The 15,025-nt window shown below is 54.7% G+C and overlaps 7 protein-coding genes across 7 annotated transcripts; 4 read left to right on the forward strand and 3 right to left on the reverse strand.

Moving 5' to 3' along the window:
* Positions 1-750: 750 nt before the first annotated feature.
* PG994_007578 (uncharacterized protein) lies at positions 751-1,970 on the forward strand (the record flags this gene model as incomplete). The annotated part of the gene is made up of 3 exons (XM_066858987.1): positions 751-1,072; positions 1,189-1,579; positions 1,673-1,970. The coding sequence occupies 3 exons, from the start codon at positions 751-753 to the stop codon at positions 1,968-1,970; spliced, it is 1,011 nt and encodes a 336-aa protein (XP_066715929.1).
* A 355-nt stretch (positions 1,971-2,325) lies between these two features.
* PG994_007579 (uncharacterized protein) lies at positions 2,326-3,029 on the reverse strand (the record flags this gene model as incomplete). Its single annotated transcript, XM_066858988.1, has 2 exons — positions 2,326-2,744; positions 2,843-3,029. 2 exons carry the CDS (start codon positions 3,027-3,029, stop codon positions 2,326-2,328), a joined length of 606 nt encoding a protein of 201 aa, XP_066715930.1.
* Positions 3,030-3,416: 387 nt separating this feature from the next.
* On the reverse strand, positions 3,417-5,221 carry PG994_007580 (Vanillin dehydrogenase; the record flags this gene model as incomplete). The annotated part of the gene is made up of 3 exons (XM_066858989.1): positions 3,417-4,398; positions 4,467-4,869; positions 5,200-5,221. 3 exons carry the CDS (start codon positions 5,219-5,221, stop codon positions 3,417-3,419), a joined length of 1,407 nt encoding a protein of 468 aa, XP_066715931.1.
* A 2,291-nt stretch (positions 5,222-7,512) lies between these two features.
* PG994_007581 (uncharacterized protein) lies at positions 7,513-7,995 on the forward strand (the record flags this gene model as incomplete). Its single annotated transcript, XM_066858990.1, has 3 exons — positions 7,513-7,741; positions 7,762-7,913; positions 7,960-7,995. 3 exons carry the CDS (start codon positions 7,513-7,515, stop codon positions 7,993-7,995), a joined length of 417 nt encoding a protein of 138 aa, XP_066715932.1.
* Positions 7,996-8,485: 490 nt separating this feature from the next.
* On the forward strand, positions 8,486-9,438 carry PG994_007582 (short-chain dehydrogenase/reductase-like protein SDR; the record flags this gene model as incomplete). Its single annotated transcript, XM_066858991.1, has 3 exons — positions 8,486-8,541; positions 8,623-9,038; positions 9,170-9,438. The coding sequence occupies 3 exons, from the start codon at positions 8,486-8,488 to the stop codon at positions 9,436-9,438; spliced, it is 741 nt and encodes a 246-aa protein (XP_066715933.1).
* Positions 9,439-9,924: 486 nt separating this feature from the next.
* PG994_007583 (ER membrane protein complex subunit 1) lies at positions 9,925-12,901 on the forward strand (the record flags this gene model as incomplete). Its single annotated transcript, XM_066858992.1, has 3 exons — positions 9,925-12,477; positions 12,525-12,800; positions 12,860-12,901. The coding sequence occupies 3 exons, from the start codon at positions 9,925-9,927 to the stop codon at positions 12,899-12,901; spliced, it is 2,871 nt and encodes a 956-aa protein (XP_066715934.1).
* A 331-nt stretch (positions 12,902-13,232) lies between these two features.
* On the reverse strand, positions 13,233-14,620 carry PG994_007584 (uncharacterized protein; the record flags this gene model as incomplete). Its single annotated transcript, XM_066858993.1, has 2 exons — positions 13,233-14,271; positions 14,355-14,620. The coding sequence occupies 2 exons, from the start codon at positions 14,618-14,620 to the stop codon at positions 13,233-13,235; spliced, it is 1,305 nt and encodes a 434-aa protein (XP_066715935.1).
* Between the last annotated feature and the right edge of the window lie 405 nt (positions 14,621-15,025).

A 15,025-nucleotide genomic window follows, 5' to 3' on the forward strand; every position in this document is an offset into this window, starting at 1 on the left:
CTCTGCAGCGCCATACTTGGTTGAGTTATCGCGGGGAAACCCACTCGTTTCCTCGAGTTCGGTAGATACATGTATCCAGCCTCCAACCGCCGCCCCTCATTCGCGGCCACCGGAGCTCTAGCTCGGCCCAAACTTTTCGTCATACCTGGACAAATCTACAGCACAGAAAAGAGGGCATGCGAACAAAAAGAAAAATGCCCGAGTTGACCTACACACGTACTTCTGAGCCGTGTGGAATCCAAAGAAGAGGGGCTCCATTCGCCTTTGGTCACAATGGCTTGGCTTGGCGGCTATAAAAAGGACCCCCCTTATGGAGAGCTTGCTTTCGGGAACCAGGATCAGGGGAGTGAGAGCGAGCCTGTGGGCTGTTCTGGCTTATATATGAATGGGCACTGGGTAGGTGGGAAACCTCTTCGTGACCCGTCGACCGGACTAGATGTGTATGCCCCCATCTTCCCCCGGAGTCTCACGACACGAGCTTCGTGGGTCACTTCTACATGCCCCTTGTCGGTCACGCTGCTTCTTCTGGTCCTATATGCACTGTCTGCTCTCATCTGCGCTACTGCCCCCCCCCCCCGCCAAAGACCAAGGGTATCCGATCTAGTGCAAAGTATAAAAGCTGACGTCTCTTGGATACTTGACCTTCTCCTCGTCTTTCCCTCCCTCGAATCAAGGATCTTCTGCGTGATATATATCAACGGCTGAAAAAGAAAGACTATATACTGATACCATATCACGTGCTACTTGACAATGTCGGGAGTCGTACCTAGACTATACCGCCATGCTTTCCCAGCTGGGAGGCTAAGCTGTGTCTCAGCCGTGCGGACGCTGGTATCCCGTCTCATGCCTAGCGTTTCTACAGCATCCCTAACACGCAACATGGCCGTGGCGACACAGTTTCCGAGGACGTTCCACAGCACACCAACAACCCAAACGGTTGACCCAATCAAGCACAGCCCAAAGGCACTGCTACCTGAGTTCAGCCTCAAGGACAAGGTTATAATCGTCTCGGGCGGTGCCCAGGGGCTTGGGCTGGTTCAGACCGAAGCCCTCTTAGAGGCCGGCGCAAAAGGTAAGAAAAAAGCCCCTTCCCCCCTCCCCCTCGTGCGCTTCCAGATTCGTATATTTTTTCCTTTTGGGTTACACATGATCCTCCTGCCCAAGACTAAATTTACTCTCCCCACCCAGTTCACGTCTTTGACCGACAAGCGCCGCCCCCGGCGGGCAGCAAGTACGACGCCGTGGCCAAGCGCGCCGCGGGCGAGCTCGAGACCACACTGACGTATCACCAGATGGACGTGCGGCTGGGCGCGGGGGACATCAACAGAGTCACGCAGCAGATCGCAGACGAGCATGGGCGCCTCGACGGCCTCATCGCCGCCGCCGGCATCCAGCAGGAGACCCCCGCCCTCGAATACACGGCCGAGGACTCTGACCGCATGCTCGGGATCAACGTGACGGGAGTGCTGATGACGGCCCAGGCCGTGGCCTGCCAGATGGTGCGACTCAAGCAGGAGGGCAGCCTGGTGTTTATCGCAAGCATGAGCGGTACTGTCGCGAACCGGGGACTGATTTGCCCGTAAGAAATCACCCAGTCCTCTCTTATCTTTCCTCCTCTGCAAGATCTCTTCCGTCGCTACGAGGCCTGGCCGCTGACGGCGAATAAATATAGCGTATACAACGCCTCGAAGGCGGGCGTGATCCAGCTCGGTCGAAACCTCGCCTCCGAGTGGGGCCAGCACGGCATCCGGGTCAACACCATCTCGCCTGGTTACATCGTGACGGACATGGTCAAGAAGCTCTTCGAGAAGTTTCCCGAGCGGAAGATTGAGTGGCCTAAGCAGAACATGCTCGGGAAGCTCAGCAAGCCGGAGGACTACCGGGGCGCGGCCGTCTTCCTGCTCAGCGACGCCAGTCGCTTCATGACCGGTGCCGACCTGAGGATAGACGGCGGACACGCCGCTTGGTAACCAAAGCGAAATTAGGGGGTTGCCCCTTTTTCCGTTGTTCGTTTGGGAGTTTTGGAGTATACCTAACCCAAGGTGGCGATGAAGAGAATAACAGAGGATTTGGCGGCTTGGCAACCCAAAAATCGGTGTGGCGGTCTGCTTTCGACTGGAAAATGAAACGGTTTGCTTCTTCCTAGGCAGAGCCGCATGTTTGGATGGGCGTTTATAACGTCCACACACATTTCAAGTAGTCCTAGTGCCAAACAAGAACTTGGCCCTGGTCCTTTATACATGTAAACTTTTTACTTTTTATGATTATTGTACACACAAGGCATATCTCCAAGGTCAAGTGATTTTTCTTGCTTCTTGTTTTTCTTTATAATGACAATAGTGCGATCACACCAGGCGGCCCGACCCTTGCGACCACGCCGCTCTTGAGCCGCAGGCGTTTCTCGATGTCCGGCGCCGCGTAGCCGTGGTCCCGCATCACGAGGATCTGCCGTAGCACGCCAACATCCACGTATTCCCTACCCGCCAATGGGTTCTGCGACTGGACGTCCACCGCTTCTTGCAGCCGCCGCCGCGCATCGAGTGCGTTCAGCGTGGTGTTCTGCGGCGGTCTCGGGTAACTGTTGTGGCTGACGTTTGTGTGGGAGGACGACGGGCCCGCGACCGGGGAGGCGGTCGACGAGTTGGACATGGTCGGATTCGGCGTTGCGATGCCCATTTGGCGGAGGCGCTGCGAGAAGGCGGCATCGGTTATGGGGTTCGGGTCCATGGCGTCTTGTCGGATTGCTGTTGGAATCGCGAGAGAATGATTCAATTAGCAAAGGGGGCGGTCACGGATTACGGTAACTGTAAAGAAGAAAGTGATGAAGAAGAAAGAGGCTCACCGTCATCTTTGTCCAGGGAAGCTTGCGGTGCGGCGGCACGACGAGCGCTGCTGCCGCCCTTGGCTGTGGGATTCCGGGGGGCTTCTGCCGGACGGCTGAAAGATGTCGGCGGCGGCGCGGACCCCGGCGCGCGGGAAGGGAACTTTCGCGTCGCGGCTTGTGCTGGTTTGGAAGCCTTTGAGCCCATTGTGTAGACAGATAGATGGGGTTCCCTCTTGGATGACTCTCTATTTGAGGCACGAAGTTGGGGCTTTACAAGGAATCAAGCATCGAAATCCTAGGGAATGAGGAATGATGGTTCCATGACGTTTTCCGCTGCGGGAGACAAAAGATGGGGCTCGGGCCAATCAACTTGTCTATATTAGGTAGTTATACAATCGACCCGTAACGTAAAGTACGGAATTAGGCCGCTGTGGCTTGGCTTACACGAGACAAAGACTCCTCCGTCAGCTGGACGGCATTTCACGCGTGCTGCGGTCTGTATTTGAATGTAATTTAGATTCATGTCATCGCTATCATGGTATGCTTTTAATTATCCCAGCCTGTCATACGATCGAGAAGGGTATTATTCCTTCTATGACCGCCAAGTGACGGTCTTGGACTTCGACCACTCGTTAAGTCCAAGAGTCGTATTGAATCTTCCGTACCCCGAGTTCTTACCGCCACCGTGCGGCAGGTTCGCCTCGTCGTGAACGGTCATGTTGTTGATGTGCACGGCGCCGGACTCGATGCCCCTGGCGAAGCGGAGACCCGTCCTCAGGTCTTCGGTGAAGACCGACGACGACTGTCCGTACTCGGTGTCGTTGGCGATGCGCAGGGCCTCCTCTTCCGTCTCGATCTCGAACAGGCTCACCGACGGGCCGAACGACTCGGTCTGGTAGATGTCCATCTCGGGCGTGACCTTGCTGATGACGACGGGCCGCAGGCGGGTCTTGGACGTCTCGGTGGCGTTGAAGTCGCCGGCGACGACGGAGGCACCCTTGCTGACGGCGTTGTCCAGCAGCTTCTTGACCTTGTCCACGGCGCCCGTGTTGATGAGCACGGGCGCGTCCTCCTTGGACGGGAAGATGGCCTCGATCATGCCGGCGAGCTTCTTCTGGAACTCGGCGCTGACCTTCTTGTGCACCAGGATCCGCTCCGTGCTCATGCAGATCTGGCCGGAGAACAGGAAGGCGCCCAGCACGCACTGCTCGGCGGCGAGGTCCAGGTTAGCGTCCTCCCAGACGATAGCGGGCGCCTTGCCGCCCAGCTCGAGCACGACGGGCTTCAGGTTCTCGCCGCACAGGCGCCCGATGATGCGGCCCACCGCCGTGCTGCCGGTGAAGTTGACCTTGCGGACCTCCGGGTGCGCGATCAGGCAGCTGGTGACCTCAGCAGCGTGGGCAGGATCGGTGGACAGGAAGTTGATGACGCCGTCGGGGACGCCAGCCTCCTGGAAACAGCTGGTAATGGCCCAGAAAGCGGCCGGAGAAAGCTCCGAGCCCTTGAAAACGGTGGTGTTTCCAGCAGCGATGGGCTGAAGGACAGAGCGCACTCCGAGAATGTAAGGGGCATTCCTGTCTCTCGTATCAGTTTCTGTCCGGGGTCCGGGAACTGAACGAATGCTTCATCGGGGAGAGCTTACCAGGGAGCCATAGAGAAGACCACACCGAAAGGCTCCTTCAGGACCATAGCGCCCAGGCTGGGGTCGGCCAGGGAGGGGACAGCACCACAGAGGGAGCTCACGCGGCCGGCGATGTCCTTGATCTGATCGACGGCGCCATCGATGTTCAAGTCCGCCCAGGCCTGCGTGGCTCCGATCGAGTCCAAGAGGTAACCGGCCAGCTCGTCGCGTCGCCTCTCCATGATCTCGGCCGCCTTGAGCAGGTAGTCCCGGCGCTTGGACGGGGTGATGTCGCGCCACGCAGGCAGGGCCCGGCTGGCCGCAGCAACGGCCGCCTTGGCATCCTCCTGGGTGGCGACACCGCACTTGTGCACAAGCTTTCCGGTGGCAGGCGAGACCACGTCGAAGGTGGCCGAGGCCGGACCTCCTTGCCGTCGATGATGAAAGGTACCACGTAGTCGGCCATCGCTATTATTTTCTCTTCGTCTTTCAGACCGTTTTCTCCTGCTGCTAATACAGGTAGGTAGGGCTTTTTTTCGGCTGAAACCGGGGCTGGATTTAGGATAGGGATATATGAGATGGGATGACTAAAAATATGCTTAATATGAGTTCAAAGAAAGAAAGAAAGTTCAACGAGCATGTGCATACACACCTTTATATATATACCTCTGCATCTCTCTATCTCTTTCTCTGCATTAGGTAGTCAGTCCTGTTGAGACGGACAGAGCTGGAGCTGCTGCTACCTTAGTCGTACAATCATCTGGACTACGGGGCATCTCGAACTCTACACCCCACTTGGAGTTCGTGAAACCCCCGACTCTTCAGCTCCGCTCCAGTTCTTTTTTCCCCTCCCGCTCAACTGCACCCTGTCCGGATCTACATACGTAATATCTGTTCAATACCACCTATATCATTGTATCATGACCTATGCGGCAGTAGCTACCGATGGATTTCAAATCTCTCCGGCAGACGTCTTCCGCTTACCCCCGATTCTAATTCATGAAACAGGACGATAGGCACATGCATCAGTAAACAGATTGACACGATTTACCCGTCTCAGGTCTTAGGGTTCGGTTAAGCTGGGGGTGGAGTTGCCGGAGGGTTTCATTGAAGATTGAAAGAGGGCTGAGGGCCGTTCTTAGTTCGGTTATCGAGACCCAACGCCAGGGCCCCCAAGATCCCAGCAGCAGAGCATCCCTTGGGTCCCTCCCCTAACCTTAGGTGGTCTGAGTCTCCACGGGCGACGATCAAGCGGCATTTTGGCAAGGCAGATATGTAGATAGATAGGTTAGATAGGTTAGATTCCTGACTGATCGATGACTGACTGCAGGTGTGGCACATGACAAGATGGTGGCTTCGGGAATCCTTCTCGTTCGCATTTGAAGACAACACTCCGTCAACCTAGCCCGACGCCACCCCGTTTTGCCCGTCCCGCTACCCATGGATGGGGTCGGACGGTATTCCCCTTACACGCGCTTCCTTTCAAGAATAAGCACCTGGGCAGTTACAGACACAGATAGTCCCGTTTGCGTCGGCCCGATGAACATGGGATTGCCTGGGTAGCTCTTGGCCTACCTGAGGAGAGTTGACACGATGCCCTTACCCCGCCGATAGTTTGATGCAAGAATCGTTTAACCAGGCACTACTGCACCAGGGGACCTCGGTCTCGACCGCGAACGCATATGTACGTAACACCTCCCCCAACCAGAAACCTAACTCTTTGAAATACTTGGTGTCAATGAGGAGAAGGAGGCAAAACCTGCCCACCCCTTCCTTCATTGGCCGATGATGAGCCCATTCAATGGCATGGTTGGAAGTCGGGGAAACGAACCCTCTACGCCGGAGTAATATCCGGAAGCGCTGTTGCTCTAGGTTACTCCCTACTTCGGGCGGGCTGCTCTCGTCGGATAATTTTCTTGACCGCTCGCCTTGCCGCAGTGGGCAATTGGTCTAGAAGGCAAAGGGTCTTCTTAGCTCTGGGACGAGTTCTGGGACGAGAGCCGATCGAGAACGTTTACGAGAACGGAGGGTCCGTGAATGGCAATTTGCTGCGAAGATCGAGCATCACAAGGCAGAAGCAGCGGTAGGTTGGAAGAAAGAAAGAAAGAAGAATGGACACATACCTGCTTACTGTTCAGCTCAACAACTTTTCCCAGTGCGCCGGGTTCCGCAGGAGTGTAGCAGCAGCTGATGCGGCCGTCATTTGGCCAAGCCGTCTAGAGAAAAAGTAGAAGCCGCGTCCCGAAGAGCCGCACATACGAGGGCAAGATGGGGATGCTCGGGTGGTCTGATTTGCTAACTAACTACTGCCTTGTATATGAAGTACTGGCTTGTTTCTAAAGTCTAGATGGCGGCGACGATCTTGATCACCACTAGGCAATCTGGCGTTCGATCTTGGGTTTGTGCAAGAGAGGAGAAAAAATCAGTATGCCTCATTACTATCCCACGAGGCGCTCGAAGACTTGCGCTACAATGGGTACACAAAGCCTGTCACAGCTGCTACCTACGTCATGGCCTCAGGAAAGAAATGGCATACTGCACATGACCCCCTGGCTCCCTTATGAAGTATTGCCATCCTACGGACTACTGCCACATCCGTACGGACCAAGCAACTGAATACAAGAAAGCAGTTGGTATACTTGATACACCAAGAGGAAATATGTTGAGTCCCCCAAGCTAGCCTTCTGCTGTATTTTCTTCGGTTCTGCCGTACGCTCACCTGGCTTACCTTGGAGTTTTGCTTCGATCGATCCATACTCGACCTTTCTTCGATACATATACATATCCTGAGGAATCACGGGTTGTAGACCCAGCGGTATGTAAAGCTGCGTCGGGACTCCCGGGCTGGCCACCAGACAAGGAGTGGGCCAACTACAACATATCAGTTGCAGAAAGGCTGATCCAGTCATCTCCTCCGAGAGCTGTGGTATGTCCATGCTGCGCGTGTACCTGCTGATTGCGAGTACAAAGGCGAGAAAGGCTTGGGGATATGCTTGGCTGCGTGCTTTCTTAGTTCCCCTATCTTGGCCGCAGCGGCGTCTCGGGTTACAGCATCGTTCATCTGAACATGTCGGTCGACGTGAATAGGACCAAGCTTAATACCGATATCTGGGATGACAGCTTCGTCCACCCCGGCACGGACGACGCAGCCAAGATATTGGCGATCTGTGGACCTGGTTCTCGACCACGCCAAATATCACCGCCTTCAGGACATACCTGGACTATGTCCATGACGATCATGCTGAGGAAATACTCTCAGGACTCGACCTTCATGCCGGCTCACGGCAAGCGGATGCGTCCTCGTTGACAGCCGCAGACCCTTCTGACCTAAGGCAGGCCTTCAAGGTGCTGTCGAGCCCCGGCGGCTACGGTACGGCCTTCTTGATGACGAACATTGGGTCTCGGGTTGCAAAGCCTCATGATAGCGACAATGCTGCCTGCGCCAATTATAGGAACTATATTGTCTATGTTAGTAAGTATACTTATTCGCTTTTCTCCATTCCCCCTTGTCTAGATCAAGCGCGCCGTCGACCCCGAGGAGGTGCTCTAGTGTCAGCCCTGTGTTGATAAAAAGCGCTGGCGAGAGGTTGGATCTTGACCGTGTCGTGTTAAATTATGCCTCAGGAATTATCTCAGCACAACGGACCAGGCTCAATGAGGCACTCTGCGGGACTATGGGTGAAATATGAAGCAGGTTGTATAGTGGGCTTGGTACACTCTCCGTACTTCATTTAGTTGGGGAAAAACCGTGGCCTGGGGAAATGCCGCTCTGGTGCTGTATAGTGTTTACTTCTACAGAAAACACCCATCCAGGAAAACTATACACTGTTTCTCTAGAAGGGCGCCTGTTACGCGATAACCCTATCGACAACCTCTAGCCCACACTTGTCGGCGTTCTCCGACGCCGGGATGTGGGGTATGTCATTGTTGGAGGCAGTTGTTGGAGACCATGTTGGAGGCGGCTGTTGGAGGTTGTATATCAATCAACCCCTGGCAGAAGACATATTGATACAGCCTCAAATAGTTCAAAATAATTAAAAATGACAGGTCTTTCAGGCAAAGTCGTGCTGTTAACAGGAGCAGGAAGTGGCATTGGGTAAGTTGCTATAAAAGCCCTGCCCCGAAAGCAGTTTGGTGGTGTGCCTGTCTGACCATTTATACTCGTCTGTGTGTCCAGTCGAGCCACGGCTATCAAGCTCCACGGCCTAGGTGCCACACTCGCCATAACGGACGTGAGCCAGGAGGGCATCTCCCAGACGCTCGAATTGTGCGGCGGCAAGCACTACGCTCAGACCCTCGACGTCTCGAAACAGCAGGATGTCGAGAACCGGGTGGCTGAGATCGTGGCCTCCCTTGGTCGCATCGATCATGTTTTCAACTGCGCGGGCATCAACCCGACGGCCTTCCCCCTGACGGACGTTTCGGAAGAGTACTACGACAAGCTGATGGCGGTCAACTTGAAAGGCGTCTTCAGCGTGACAAAGGCTACAATGCCGCATGTGACGACATCGAGAGGGAGCTACGTCAACGTCTCCTCGATCCTGGGCGTGCGCGCAGGTGCCGAATATGCCATTTACTGTGCGACAAAATGGGGTACGTGAGACTATTTGCGACATGAACCCGCAAAGTGAAAGAAAGCCCGAGTTTAGAGGGGATCTGTTCCAGGCAGACACACGTCCATTTTTGCGAATATACATACGCCAGCTAATCATATCGCTGAACAGGAGTAATCGGCTTCAGTAAAGCCATGGCTCTCGAGCTGGGACCCAAGGGAGTGAGAGTCAACGTTGTCGCTCCGGGCTATATCACAACCCCTACGAACGCCGGCGTGGCGAAGGGCACAGACGACGCAATCAAAGAGATGGAACGGGCGAACAGCCTCGGCCGTATGGGCACTCCCGAAGAGATCGCGGCGGTCGTCGCGTTCCTCATGGGCGACGAGGCGAAGTACATGAATGGAAGTGTTGTGGAGGTGGATGGCATGATGAAGTAGGGTGCGTATAGTTTTGATATAATTAGAAGTATAGTGCCACAAAATTTTTAACAGGTTTACACACGACGACGCAGTAATATTGCCAGCCTGTATGGACTACCTCCAGCAAGGTGTAAGATGCAAGACGAGTTCACCATACTCACCCCTGGCTAGGTAGGTAGTGGTAGCATCGGAGTAAATGAGGCCCGAGCTTGTGCACCTGCACATCTCATAAGAAGTACAAGCATACAGTGCGGATTTATGCAATTATCGGCTGGACTGGCAGAGGTCGACGTCAATTGTGCAATGCTGGCTGCAAGCTGTTGATAGAGTAGAGACTATCGCCTGGCATCAGCATCCTTGGCCTCTATCATTCAACCTACTTAATCTATTCTTTGGCGGTTTCACAGCACAGCACTTGCTGTTCATGAACACATCGCTTTAGTCCCATGAGAGCATCTCAATAAACGACGGCCTCCAATTTAGGCCACAAGCCAATCAACCAAGATGCATCTCCCACTTTCCGCGCTTTCGGTGCTGTTGGCCCTGCCCGCAGCTGTGCGCGGAGTCTTCCAGGATGAAGTTGGCCACATAGATTACCACTACGAACTGCTCGGCGTCCCGCAGCGAGAAACCACCTTCTTTCACCGACCGCGACGACAAGACAAAGCCAGCCTACTCTACACATTGAGCGACCTCGGTGTCCTCGGAGCTGTCAATCCCAGCACCAGCTCCGTAGTATGGCGCCAGCTGCTGCAAGGCAACATCACAAACGGCGCCGGCTACTTGCGCGCCGGCGAGGATGCGACCTGGGTCGCGAGCGCTATGGGCAGCTCTACACAGGCCTGGGACGCCCCTACTGGTCGCAACCTGTGGTCGTTGGATTTCAATGGCAGGGCCAAAGATCTCGAGATCATGGAGCTCACCGAGGGCGACCACAAGGACGTCTTGACTTTATACGAAGAGGAGGGTGCCACGGTTGCTAGAAGAATACACGGTACCCAGGGCCACGTTGTTTGGGAGTTCAGAGCTATCAACAACGACATCCCCCTCCAGGTCAGCACCAACGTCGAGAAGGTCTTTGTCGTCAGTCTTCACGGATCGCTGCTCTCGTACAGCCTGAAGATCACTGTGCTAGACACTTTGACTGGCAAGCGACTAGACGAGATCAATATCGGCACCAAGGGCGAGGTGCAGAAAGCCGAGGATGTCATGTTCGTCGGAGCCAACTCCGCTGCGCCCATCGTCGCGTGGACCGACAACGCAGTGACCAAACTCAAGGTCAACGTCTTGGGAAACAAGAACAAACAGGAGTTCCCTCTTGTCGCCGGCACTAGGAGCATCGAAATCCATGCGCCTCACCATATCCAGTCGCAGCCCCATTTTCTCGTTCAAAGCCGTACCAAAACGGCCAACAAGGCTGATGTCTTCCATGTGGACCTCAAGACCAACGCAGTTACGAAGGCCTATGACTTCCCATTACTTGATGGCGAGAGTGCCTTCTCTACTAGCACTGCTGGCACAAACGTCTACTTCACACGTGTAACCCCTGGCGAGGTTATTGTCACTTCTTCGCTCTCCCACGGAATTCTTGGTCGTTGGCCGCTCAAGGGCAATGATGCCAGGTCAGGAGCTTTGCATGGCGTCTCAGAGGTTATCAAGAAGTCGGAAACCAACTACGCTGTCAGATCGGCCATCGTCACGGACACCGATGATTGGGTCATGATTCGCAATGGCGAAGTGGCCTGGACTCGACCAGAGGGCTTGACAGGTGCTGTTGCAGCAACCTGGGCCGAAATCCCTGAATCCGAAGATCTGGCCAAAACCTTGGAGGCTGAAGCACACAGCAATCCTCTGGAGGCCTACATTCACCGCGTAAAGCGCCACGTTGACGACCTTCAGTATTTGCCATCTTGGTTGGAGTCTATTCCTGGGCGCCTTATTAGCAGCATCCTGGGCTCAGAGGGGGCAGCGAAGGGCAGTGCTACGTTGACAAGGGACAGCTTTGGTCTTAACAAATTGGTCGTTCTGGTCACAAAACGGGGTAAATTGTACGGTCTCGACGCGGGCAACCATGGACGTATCGTGTGGTCCAAGTCTGCATTAGAGACACCTTCTACCCTGCCTTGGGACGTAAAATCCATTCACGCAGACGATGTCAAGGGCCTTATCACGGTGCGTGGCGCCGATGGCGAATTCATCATTGTCAAATCCGACACAGGCAAGACCGTGGAGACAATGGGTCCTGGCTTATGGCCTCCTGTCCAAAGTGTCGCTGCTGTAGATAGCGCAGCCGGGCCATGGTTGCTCCCTATCGGCGTCGATGGCAAGATTGGTGAGGTTCCTCTCGCCTACGCGCCCAAGCAAACCGTCGTTGTCCGAGCCGGCAATGAGCTCAGGGGCATCACGTTCCAGCCCCAAGGTGAGCAGGCCATCGAGGTGCCTGCCTGGGTTTTCTCTCCTTCTGGAAAGCAAAAGACTGTGCAAATTGCTACCAGGTCGACTCACGATCCCATTGCCTCTGTTGGTCGTGTCCTGGGAGACCGCAGCGTGCTGTACAAATATCTCAACCCTAACACGCTTGTCGTGGCTGCCATCGATGAGGGCTCGTCCACAATGACACTCTACCTCCTCGATTCAGTATCGGGCGAAGTGTTGACATCCTCAACTCACAAAGGTGTAGACCCCAACAAGGACATATCATGTGCCATATCTGAGAACTGGTTTGCCTGCTCATTCTTTGGCCAGTACACGGTCAGAGATTCGGAAACACAGTCTGTCAAGGGTTACCAGTTGGCCATCACCGACCTCTACGAGTCGGAAGTCTCGAATGATCGTGGACCGCTTGGAGAAGCGCTTGGCGAGGATGCCAAGTTCTCCCCTCTTGATCCAATTGAACAGCCTACTGGGCCGGTCGTTCCGTCAGCCGTTTCCAAGACATTCATGCTTTCAGGTCCCATCACGTCCCTCGCCGTGACTCAAACACGACAGGGCATTACATCGCGACAACTACTGGCCTTCGCATCCGAGTCTCATTCAATCACTGGGATTCCGCGGATGGTGATTGATCCTCGTAGAGTGGTCGGCCGTGATCCTACCCCGCGGAGCTCGAGGAGGGTTTGTCGAAGTACACTCCTCTGGTTGAGCTCGACCCCAGGTTCATGATCACGCACGAGCGGGACGTCATTGGCGTCAAGGAGATCATCACGGCGCCTGCTAACCTGGAAAGCACAAGTCTCGTCTTTGCTTATGGACTCGACATTTTCGGGACCCAGATGACGCCCAGTCTCCCCTTCGATATCTTGGGCAAGGGGTTCAACAAGGTTACGCTGATAGGTACAGTACTGGCCTTGACTGCCGGAGTCATGGCTCTGGGACCTATGGTAAGAATCTCTCAAATCCTGCCCCTTGATTTACCGGGATGGTGCTAACGGTTTCGTAGGTGCGGAAAAAGCAGATCAACATGAGATGGTATTCGGCATAGAGAAGGCATCATATTTGTCGGTGTAAGGTTTTACGAGCTTGATGATAGAGCCGACCATGTAAAACAGCCGATATAGTCTCCTTAGCTATAGTCATTATAACCCCAAAATTCGCAACGTCATTTCAGTTTCTTCAGTCCACCACTGGTGCGCTTCACGCGAATGTGAAATCCCTTAATCGGTACGGAAAAGGAGCACAGCACCAAGAGAGGTATCGACATCAAATTCTAAACGTGAGTGGCATAAATTCGTAACTACATAAAGCAAATTTGCTCGTATGGACATCCAGTAGCGCGATGGATTATATAGTCCCCCTTTCCAGTTTGTCCATACTTACGTTCGAAGATAGCTATTGAAATAAGTGAATTCCTCTCCAGCGCCCTCCTCGTCCAAATGGATATCATCGCCTGCTGGTGGGTTTTGCTCGGGTCCAGTCGGCCCAGCGTGCTGCAACGCCGCCCAGTCGGTTACTTGCGGGGCGGCATTGCTGTAGTGGTGGTGCTGTTGCAGTTGTTGGGTCTTGTAGCAGTCGTTTTCATCCGACGACGGGTTGGTCCCGTATGCCGAGTCTTGGTTGGATGGGTTCGTGGACACTGGGATGGTGTAGGGGAAGGGCGGCACTCGGGGTTCGTCCGCTTGGATTGCGGAGCCATCGTAGAAGGGCCTCATGACGAATTGGTCATTGCTGCTGTTGAATTGAGAGGGCCCGGCCGGCTGGGAGTAACTTTCCGATGGTAGATATGTCCCTGGGTTGCTGTACATGGAATGAGAGTAGCTGTTGCCGTTATTGGCGATGAAGGGGGGTGCTGCAGTCGGGTCAGTTACATAAGTCGGGTAATCGAAAGGGTCGACTCCTAGCATGCCAGCAAGATCGTCCGCAGGCGGTTGCGGGCTTGGGTCGTCCTCGGCTTCGGTCGCATCTTCTTGCTCATACGACGGCTGCTGCTGGCTTGGGAGACGGCCCGACGACAGTCTTCTTGTTGGACCCATGGAGAGCTTCTCGAAGACCTGGTCAATGACGAACATGGAGACCAGGAAACCCGATCCGTAGCTATGGGCTGGGATCGTCGACACGTCCGCCTTGGACCCGGGCCACAGATGGGTGTAGATCTCCCGAAAAGACTCCTCCAGGTTGTCTAGGCGGCTCCTTCGCAGGTCCAGCTTGTCGTACTCCCTCTCCTGCTCCTCGGTCATCCACTCGGGCTCGGAGGCATCTCCCCGGTCTTGTCGTTTCTGCTTCGACTCCTTGCACTCCTTTTGGCTCTGGTGCTTCGCCTTGGCCGCGCCGAGCTGTTTCTTTCCGCAATTGAACCGGTGTGAATGGCATTCGGTACACCCGTACTTGCGAGAGTGCACTCGCTTGATGTGGTCCCTGTTTTTGCCAACCCCCTTGGGTCAATACAGTCATTTCAGGAGAGAGGGTAAGGGAGGGAAGAGGTAGGAATCAACGCCTACCTCAGACTGCCGACATCTTTGAACCCCGTTTCGGTACACGAGTTCACAACATAAGCATAACGCCCGGGGTTGTGCTTCACGAAAGGACAAGCCAGGTTGTCCGAGTCTTCAGCAGCAGGCGAGTATTCCTTCACATGGTCAGAGAGGAGCTGACGGAACCGCTCGGCTGGGTTCTCGGATGGCGATGGGCTCGGAGAGTGACACCCTTCGCTGCCGGGCAGGCGTGGGCGCTTGAGTCTGCTGTACCTGTGCAGCTCGCTAGACATTGTTTAAATATCTTGTTACTTGCTGCTCGTTCCGGAGGATGCCTGGTATCGGGAGATGGACCGCGAGATGGACGATGTGGCCCTGGACTTGTGCACCTGTTTGGAGGTTGGGACGTCTCGGTGGTGCATGTATTGCATAGTCTCGGACACAGGCGGGCTCGGGTCTCTCTTCCAATACTCAATCCCGTAGGAGCCCGGTTCGGTATGGTGGTTCCTGGAACTTGAGGACATGGGCTGCTGCTCTCTCTCTCTCTCTCTAAAGGTGCCCTCCAGTAAGCTTGCTGCTGCCCAAGCCGGAGACCACACAGCCTGAAATAGCCCCCAATCCTCAAGCCCCAAAGTATATACTGCTGCCCACAAGACAGAGAGACAGCACTGAAGGGGAGAATAAAGAAAAAGGCGTAA

Source organism: Apiospora phragmitis (assembly GCF_038363925.1).
Source record: "Apiospora phragmitis strain CBS 135458 chromosome Unknown utg000007l:1.0-2108841.0:1.0-2111359.0, whole genome shotgun sequence".
Classification (NCBI taxonomy): domain Eukaryota; kingdom Fungi; phylum Ascomycota; class Sordariomycetes; order Amphisphaeriales; family Apiosporaceae; genus Apiospora; species Apiospora phragmitis.